This window comes from Aedes albopictus, chromosome 1 (assembly GCF_035046485.1).
Source record: "Aedes albopictus strain Foshan chromosome 1, AalbF5, whole genome shotgun sequence".
Taxonomy (NCBI): Eukaryota; Metazoa; Arthropoda; class Insecta; order Diptera; family Culicidae; genus Aedes; species Aedes albopictus.
In genome coordinates this window covers 55,826,579-55,836,734 of record NC_085136.1, presented here as the reverse complement: position 1 = coordinate 55,836,734, position 10,156 = coordinate 55,826,579, and the positions used below count along the sequence as shown (strand labels likewise).

Below are 10,156 nucleotides of genomic sequence, written 5' to 3'. Positions count from 1 at the left end.
GAAAACGATCCAGCTTTCTGAACCTGATGTTTGCTCTCTTCTCTCGATAACAATTCAGAGCGGGGAGCAAACGACGCCGATGAAAACTCTCCTCGATGCCCCGCACCCGAAAGACACACGCTTAGGCGAATGTACTCATTGAACGAGTATTTATCTTTCATGCAGTGATCGTTGTGTTAATTTTCACGCATTTTTTTTAGCCTGAATAAATCAGCACAAAATATATGCTGATTTAGTGTGACTCAAATATGGTCGCCGTTCAGTCAGAGTGGACTTCGCGATGTTTCTGGTAGGTAAAGATAAACTGAGGAATTCGTTTAACCTGAACTTTTCAACCTTATTTTGATGCAGATGTGTCATTACATAAAATAATAATAGTAGTATTTCAGGACATTTTCTCGAAATCATTAAAAAACAGATGGTCCGGTCTGACTTAACGCCGACCATATGCGAGTGACAAAACCTTTGTAGTCTTTATCAGTGCACGCAGAACTCGATGTACACAGCGCAACGAGTAACTTTTACGCAGCGACCGAAAAGACAAAAGAATTTTCACGCAGATTTGTGTAACACCGGATCAACACAAAAAATGTGCTGATCCGGTGTTACACAAATCTGCGTGAAAATTCTTTTGTCTTTTTGCTCGCTGCGTGAAAGTTACTCGTGCGCTGTGTTGTTTCATTTAAGGGTGTGGATCAAAGTTACTCGTGTAATGTGTACTTTCGCTTAAGGGTGGGCTCTCGTAATGTGTGGGATTTAGAGTGTTTCAAGAGCGACGCTTGGGGCAACGCTCCGCATTCTCTCTTAGACGCCAAAATTAAACAATTTTGTTAGCACAATAATGGTTTACTAAAGCAGCACACAAATAACTTATTGATTATCTTTGCTCGTGTACTGAATTTTAGAAAACAGAAACTGGAAGAAAGAGAACAGAATCTGTTTCGAGAGAGATCAACATTGCCCATCTCACCAATCACCGTGAGTCGCAATTTTCTAGCGTGCACCGCGCGAAAGCGCGCGAGCACAGAACAAGCCAAGTAGGCGACCACGTGCTTTGCAAGCGCGAGACGGAAACGCTCGCTCGCCGCGTTCTCAGCACCGCCGCACGCGCGCAACAGTTGCATGCATCAACAGAAATAGCAACGCGTTGAAAATAAAACACCAAAATGACGAAATGGAGTGGACGACACAGGTGCAGGTTGCTGGCTGGCGCTTCTTCAGCAGATGATTCTTCCGCATATGCGTTGCATAAGGGTCCGGGGACATGTTTCGGAATATGTACGTCAAACGAGCAATCTGAAGTCCAAGCGTAAATTTTATTTAATTATCTGGATCTGAAAATTTTTACTTAATATCTATAAAGAGAGAAAATATATTTATTATGTACGTGGATGTGTCTGTAGTTTATTTTATATTTTATTAAATATGCATTGAGTACCATATATTGTGTATTTTTATCAGCCTAGGAAAAACCAGTTTGGAACTTGACTAGAAAGAGTTTTGGGTAAATATTTCGATATCTTTGTGTGATGATATTTGATCCTGCCTTGCGTTGTTCTTCTTCTAAGTTTATCCTACGACAAAATTTAGAAATTTTAACTGTGTTCATTAATTTTTTTGTGTGTTGATTAAATCCCAATTGTGATTGGGGGTTGAATGACTTTGCGGCTCATGTCCGCGAGTCAACATCAGTGTTTTACCTGTGGTTCTCATTTACGCGTTTGACGGTGTAATGACTGGAAATAGATACTGTTCTTGTCAACAAATGGACAGATTTGAAAGACACGATTTTTTCTCTTCATTTTTTTTTTTTTTTTTTGAACTAGACTAGAGAGAGAAAAGTGGGTAAACAGCCTGTTTGAAAGAGAAAGGCTGTCATAGAGAGTGGGGGCAAAGTTTAACGATTTATAGGCGAAAAACACGAGGTGCGAGAAAAGATGCCAGTCTTTGTGCGTCAATCCGAGTGTAATGACATTTTTGTTTATTTTCATTTATAGTGCCGTTGTTTTTCTCCTTTTTTTCTGCTCCCGATTGGAAGAACGACTTCGACTTTTTTTTTGCACTTGTATCACTCTATTTACCAATATATAAAAAAAATGTTTCAAATATTCGCTTATCTTCTACTTTTAGGAGAGAATGTGAGCCTTAACGTTACGAGATGCGAGCAAAACAAACAGAGCACCCGTCCGTCACCCAGGGCGACGAAGATTACGACGACGGTGCTGACTGTCAGTGTGCTGTCAGTGTCAGTGTCATTTCAGTGTACCTATATCAACTTCGCTGTCTAGTGATAGGAAAAAGTGTGTTGTGAGCAAAAATTGTCCTAAATACACACTCTGCCAATACCTGTCTATCAATCTCCGAAAAAAATCTGAAATCTCAACCATTTTTGCACGGGCTTCGGTGCTTGTGCGAGTGTGTGTGTATGTTCGTGAATGTATCTGTGTGCCGCTTTTTGATTGGTGCGCCTAAAACAACCATTATATTCGTTTCCATTTTGCCGATCGGCCTACTGAGACCGAACACAAACACAACCACGTTGTTTTGATTGTTCTCTACAACACAACACTGTCTGTTGTTGTCGGTTTGCTGTGGTCGATTGTCATCAAACGTCCTTGACGAAACCATGTAGCTGGGCAAGCTGCACCAAATCGCGTGGGCGGTTCCCACTGCAGCCCAGGATGGTCCAAGCGGTTCGTAGATAGCCTAGTGCTTCCTCGTCCGGGAATGTCTGGAAACGTACAATGAAATGACAATATTTAGAATACTTGGAAGAATGGGTGAGTATAGGAGCACTGTAATAGAATTTTCGTCATTGTTCCTCATTGTAATCGACAAGATCAAGGATGGAAGAAAATCACTTCTAGTGACAAATGATACAGGATACGAACAATCCAAGATTGCCTTTGCTCTTGCAGTAGCATGATGCCGACACACTCGCCCCGTGCTTGTGTCATGGGATCATAGGCAATCAAAGTATCTGATGCACGCATTATCATGGGATCACACGTTATCAGATCATGTTACAAGTCGCGATAAATATTATTCATCGCGATTTAAACCTGGATTTAAACCTCTTATGGATCAATAAACAGAATTGATGATGAAAAACAATATGTTCATTGGCATATCTTGGTATTAGAGCAACAAAAATGAACACAAAGTGAATGATTTTCGGTATTTATCATTTCAACTTCATGATAACGATTGCATCATGGCCGCACATGCCTCGCGATTCAATTTTCGCGGAGCGTGGTTTGTTATAATGCTTGACGACAACGTTCTATCGTTGTTGCTATGATCGCGCGATGTGCTTCAAGCGCGACACAATCGGGATCTTATCATGATCACTAGATTTCCATCCTTGGACAAGATCATTGAAGGTCTCTAGCTTGAACAGTTTTTTCGTTTTCCTCACACATTGTTCGGATCAAATCGGCACAAACATTTTTTGTGAATCGGCTCTTTATTGTGGTAGATCAAACTATAAGTATGGAAATGGAACCATCTCGGCAGGGCTCCTATTTTGGGCACTTTTTTGTTATAAATCAAAACATTTTGCAACATTTGACACAAATTCGGTCTTTAACTACTCCAATTTATTTACACTCAAACCTTCATTTAGGTCGAATCTTGGGTCGAATACATTTAGGTAGAATCTATTTAGGTCCCTCCATTTAGGTAACGTTACCTAAATGGAATCTGATTGTGTTCATAGTAGTTGGAGTGCTGCAGATTAGGGATAAGGTTGGTGTTGGGACGGTTTCGTAGCAGCTTCAATGCTGAAATTCAGTTTATTTAGCTTAAATCTTTTTACAAATAATAACAATTATATTTACAATTTGGTGCCCGTTTCACGCTCTTCAAAGGACCTCCGCCCGAACTCATCACTTTTCACAACTGATTTTATCTACCGACCAGCATTGCCAGTTTTACAAAAGATCGTCACAACAGTTGGTTTAAGGGAATTACACACTTAAATTCAGAAATTGATCTCGGTAAACGGTTTACCGAGAATCCAACAGCTGATATCTCGGTAAAATATTTACTGATTCTCGGTAAATTTTTTACCGAGATTTCGGTAAACCATTACCGAGTCTCGGTGAACTTTGCCGAGATCTCGGTAAAAAGTTGGATTACCGAGATCTCGGCAAAGTTTTAAAAAACTTTTACCGAGATTCAGTGAAAATTATTACCGAATTCTCGGCTGTTGGATTCTCGGCAATCCGTTTGCTGAGGTCGACGATTTAATTTAAGTGTGTAAGTTGCAAGTGGAGTTAAGGGGAGTTCAGGGGAATGAGTAATGAGGGGGAATGGGGTTGGTTTGGGACTGTTTAAGGTTTCTTAAGAACTTTCTTGAGCATAAGTCATCGCATCTACATGCATAACTTCTGTGCTTAAATGATTGAATAAAAGTCATGCTTGCACACTGCACAGCCTAATGCAACTTTGTGCTGACAAATGATAAGTTCAATGTTTGCTTAAGAATCTCTAAAAACTCTTTTGAGTTTAAGTCATCAGATCTACAATTGTAAACAGGCTGAAACGTCTTGTATCTTGTCTGAAACCACCTGAAACGTTTAAGAAACGCTTTAAAGCACCGCTGAAATCTCCCTGAAGCCTACTTAAGAGCTGTGATCCAAAATGTATTTCAGAAATTGTAGGCCCCTTAACCCCCTCAAAATATCCGGTAACACCCCTGAGACCCTCCGAAACCCCCGAAAACGCCTGCGTAACGCCTCTGAAACTCGCCAAAAATTCGGTGAAGCTTTCTGAAATGCCCTCGAAACCCCCCTAAAACCCCCCTCGGACCCCATGTAATGCACCTGAGACTCTCAGAAACCCCGAAAGCGCCTACTTAACGTCTGAGTAACGCTTCTCAAACTCGCCAAAAACCCTCTTAAGCTTTCTGAAATGCCTTCGAAATTACCCTAAAACTCCCTTGGACCCCATGTAACGCACCTGGGACCCTCATAAACCCATAAGAAAACCTATGTAACGTCTGAGTAACGCGTCTGAAACTCGCCAAAAATCATCTGAAGCTGTCTGAAATGCCTTCGAAATCCCCCTAAAACCCCCTCGGCCCCTAAGTAACGCAACTGAGTCTCTTCAAAACTTACCGAAAATACCGAACGGCCCCAGGTAATCAATTCCGACGTAGCTGAATGGTCGTAGGTACGGCGTTAGGTGCCGGCCAGAGTGGACACGTAACGCGGCGCGGCGCGGAAATTTGCACGCAAAGGAATAACAATAAATAATAAGGAGCTGTCAAATCGTATGGGCAATCCGCGTCGCGTCGCGTGACGCGTCCACTCTGGCCGTACCCTTAGTAGCGCCGTCATTCTTGGAGTGTCAGAAAGACAACTATGCACCTTGCACCACTCACAGGAAGCTGACACCTTCCAGACCACTGCATCTACGTGAGGAAAGTGGTACATCTGCCGGAATTCGTTTTTCACCGCGTGCCGGTATCCGTGGCCACTCCACTCATGATAATGCAGAAGTTTCGGCCGCTGAATCCGGTGGTTATCCGGTAGAATCGCCGGAAACCGCAGATCGAACTGCGGAAATTTCGCTTTTTCGACTCCTCCCTCCATTCGTATCAGCCCATGCCCGGCAACCATAGGGGTCAGCTTGTACAGCGGACTGGACTTCTCGATGGCTATACACACACTGACTCACTGGCCTTTGCTTCTCAAGCATCTTTAGCTCTTCGATGAAGCTCTCTGCAGTGTCGCGAAGCATCAGCGTACAAGTCACAAAAAAGCTGATAAACACCAAGCTTGTATCACCCTGTCTCTGCGGTTTCTGATTCGCTCTCTCTACAGTCGCTAACACCAGAAAAGACAGAATCCCATCATAGTTACCCGGTCACCCTTGTTTTTCTACAATCATCGTGACTTGGATACGGCTGATGTGAATGTCATGACTCTCTCCGTCGCCTCAAGCAGATGCACGCGCAACAGCATGTAAAACTATGCATGTGTATTATCACAATCACGGTACTACGTCATAAATCCTATTCGTTTTGCATAGCTCAGTTTGAACGCACACATTGAGCGCACCAAGCAGTTCGCCCTGGCTACGGCAAACGCTCTCACTTCGCCCGTTATGCATCGTTGCTCATTGATATTGATTCTCTCGCAACCCGCCTGAAGCATACTCAGCAACTGCTATCGCTGCAAAGCTGCGAAGGGTGGAACCCAATGAGAGTATATTACAGGTGAGGAAGAAGAAGAGATGGCTATGTATTAGTAAGCAAAGAAAAATGTAAACACAAATAGTGACGTCACTATTTGACACGCGTTCTTATGGGAGCTCAGTTTGCTTGTAGTAGTGACATGTTTTGCACCAAACACGGATCTCACGCACACGAAGAATCTCTTCCACACCTTCATTAGACTCTCATTGGGTGGAACCCACAACATGTTTGTCATTGCAGGCGTGACATGCTTGCTGGTTCGTATCACCTTGGGAAGGATGACTCCAGAAAGCGGTTCAAGTGATTGTCTCGTGATGGTCGCGATTATTCGCAAGACTGGCTCTCTGACTGGTCTACCTTTGAGAGACACCGTTCTCGTACTCCTGTAGCTTCAATGGTATTCCAACCGTTGCCCCCATGAATGCGTCCACACGCGAACCACAGAAACCTTCACGTCGTGCAGCAGTTGGCGCGCCCGTAGCTCCTCCGTAGTGTTCGCCGGTGGCATACTCCATCTCGGCCAATCTTCCTCGCACTCGTACATGAACTGCCGATTCCCAGTATACGCTCGTACTCGCTGCTTTTGTCCAGGTTGAAATGCACCACCGACTCACCACTTCACTCTCCAAACTTCTCCAGGACCGCGTCCAATTTCGAAACCCAGTTCCTGATGTGAAAGCCACCACGGTAATGAACGTACTTCACCTCACTAGCTCGCTGAATCGCTTCTTCCACAGTGTCCACGCTATCGTCGTGATAGTCGTCGACATAGTGCCGCTTGACTATCGCTACAGCCACTGCCGGGCACTTCTCCGAATACTTTTCAGCATTCAGATTTTATTTACAAACTGTGCCGAACTGGGTGAGCAATTTGAGCCGAAAGTCGCTATGTCCCTAACGTATACCTACGGAGCTTCGTCATTGTTAGCCCTGAAGAGAAAACGGTGCGCTTGCTTGTCCTCCGATCTGATTCGAATCTAGTGGTGCATTTCCTGGATGTCACCACCGGACGCGTTCTCGGAAATGGCAGATCACTCGTGGCAGCGGAACCAACATATCCGGGTCTTTGAGTAGCTCGGAATTTCGTTTACCGACCTTGTAGCGTCCCCAACTAGGTGCATTTTGCCCAGTTTCCGTAGGTTCACCACGGCGTTTAGTGGTAGATACCACACAGCTGCCGATGGTGTCTCTAACAGCTCTGCGTCGGTTGCTCTACATATATGAGCTTTTTCTTTCGATTGATATTCCTCAATCTGTCGACACACGTTCTCCTTCAACGCTGGACAACGCTCTAATCTCCGATCGAGTGACTGCGTCGGAGTGCCATCGGATATCTGTCAGGAAATCTCCTCTCATCGCTCCACCACAGAAGCCCCGTTTCGAAACGATCGCCTACACGCCCCGTCGACTCGAAAATATCTCGTGGCTGCTGCTCCTTTGTTGGCTTCGGTACGGCGAACGATGTAACCAGTGATTCTCCCAGCACGTTTTGCTCCCGCTTTAGATCATGAATCTCCTGATTGCTCACCAGTGTGACGGAATGTAGATCCAGATACATCTGCGCCGAATCCTCCGTTTCTCAGAGCCGTAAATCGTCCAGCCCAGCTTCGACCGAACGGTAATGGGTTCGTTGGGTTTCCCGATACGTGACTCCAGCGGGGCGAACAGATGCAGGTGTCCAGCCCAATGAAGATCGTTGGCACACCTGATGGAAGGTTCTTGGTCGGCACCTCCACGAGATGCGTATACCGCTTCACTATTTCCGCACATCGGACGTTCTGTTTAAGCAACTGCAGCTCAGATACCGTTAGCGTGTTGAACAGTGGAAACTTCTTCTTTGACCCCTTTGCTGATATCAATATCTCCACGATTCGGGATTCGTTCTTAAACCGGTTGATGTTTCCTGTCCACGTAACTATCAGCGGCTCAAGAGTCCCTTATACCTTCAGCTGTACCTCAGGCTACCGCATTGTCCACTAGCGTCGCCGACGATGCTCCTTTTTCCTCGGATTGCTTCTCCTAGTCGCGCTCCCTCGTTCACCGACAGCGTTGAGAAATCCGTCACCTCGGAAACGTCGGAAACGATGTCGGTTGTGAATCTAGTGAACATCCTCAGCGAACTGTCCACTCTGCCGAGCTTATACCGGACCCAATCCAGCTTGTAGCTCGGCGGCAGATTGTCAACCAGCTCCTGCATCAGCATCGGGTTGTTGAGGTGGTCGCTGAGCTGTGCCGCCTCGAGATAATCGCACAATTGCTTCAAGGTTATGCCGAAATTCATGAACGTCTCATGCCGATCAGCTCTCGGCGCAGGAGCGTTCCTCACCTTTGTCACCAGCGTCTTCAACAGTTTCTGCAGCTTTCCGAACAAATTCCGTAGATCGGTGATCACGTCCGGAACTGAGTCTGGAAGAGCTAGCCTACTTCTTACAGCCTCCAGTGCTTCGCCTTGCAAGCTTTCCTGTAATCGCTTCAGATTCTCCAGATTCGAGAATCAGCACGCCGCCGTCGTGTATTCGAAGCTACTAATGAACAGCGGCCTGACTTCTGCTTCTCCCCTAAACTTTGGAAGGTGTTCAACCAACACTTGGCCCTGTCCCTTCAGCACCTCTACTTCTCCACAGACTGCCATGCCGGCGTGTGGAGACACGAACGTCTTTGAACGAGTTGTCGCTGCTGCTGTCGCCATCACTGTAGCTGTCCTCACTTGTGCCAGCTTCGACCTCAGTGATCACCGACACTTTTGACATTGGCTTTGGTTTGCCAACTTGCTTCGAGCATCCCGCTCCAAATGGTTCGTCTCCTTTCACGTCTTCTTCTTTTATAGCTCTACGTCCCCACTGGGACTTGGTCTTCCCCGCTGCAACTTAGTGTTCTTTGGGCACTTCTACAGTTATTAGTTGAAGGGCTTTCTTTGCCCGGCACTGCATGAATTTGCGAGGCAAGCACAATGATACACTATGCCCAAGGAGTCGCGGAAAGTTTCCCGACCGGAACGGGAATCGAACTCGCTTTCTCCGGGTTGGCGATCCATAGCCTTAACCACTAGGATAACCGGACTCCTTTCGGGTATGCTCCACAAAAATCCGCGGTCGACGGCTTGTCGACTGCCGCTGGCTAATCCTTCAGCCACTTCACTCTCTTCTTCGGATGGTCCTCCGAAGCTTCGCCAACAACGCTTTCTTGGACGTTCATCGCGTTGACGCTACTCGCAAACTGCCTCTGAATCGTTTCCCGCTTCTTCACGAGCTCTTGTCTTGCTCTGCAACCAGTTGGGTGGGCATCCAGCAACGCCAACGTGTGTTCGTGCTCCAACTGCTGTTCCACCATTTCGCGTTGAACCTGGAGTTCCAGCTCACGCATCTCCTGTTCTCGACTCAGCTGCTCTTTCTTTCACGCTTTCTGCCGAGCGAGTCGCTTCTTCCGCGCCGTCATCTGCTTTACGAAGGCCTTCTCCTTGGCGAGTTGCTTCTCAATTGGATCAACGACAGAGCCTGTTCGGACCCTCCATGACTTCTTTGGCCGGAATTCTTGCTCCTCTTCTTGCTCGCTGCATCCGAAACTTTCAGCTGCTGAATACTACTTGGGAGACACTGTGGGCACCGCCAATCACTTTTGACAGCCCCTTCGTCAACAGCAGTGCAAGAAAAATGTACCCAGTGTTTATATTTCCCACATTGGACCCAGTTTAGGTTCTCAGACATCGACTCCGACATCGATCAGAACAATCCTAGGGGCAAGACACTGTGCAAGCGAGAGTAACTCTGAGAAATCCAGAGTTATTCTATTCACCAATGATCGACGAAATTGGTCGAAAAACATCGCTAAAACTACAAAAAGCATGTTATCTAGCAATATTGTTTTGGTTTTGCGATAGTATCAGCCAACACCTCAGAAAAAGGGGATAAATCCTGAGAAAATCTGAGCAGCTCTGAGAAGAAAAATACACACTTC

At 45.8% G+C, this 10,156-nt stretch overlaps 1 protein-coding gene across 2 annotated transcripts in view; it reads right to left on the bottom strand.

The window, feature by feature from the left end:
- Nucleotides 1–1,297: 1,297 nt before the first annotated feature.
- Nucleotides 1,298–10,156, bottom strand: part of LOC109427502 (SET domain-containing protein SmydA-8) — a 51,978-nt gene continuing 43,119 nt past the window's right edge. For both annotated transcript variants that reach the window (XM_062844579.1, XM_029854645.1), the window contains one exon: nucleotides 1,298–2,731. In XM_062844579.1, coding sequence (XP_062700563.1) covers nucleotides 2,606–2,731 — 126 coding nt within the window. In that variant the 3' untranslated portion in view covers nucleotides 1,298–2,605. The remainder of the gene's footprint in view (nucleotides 2,732–10,156) is intronic.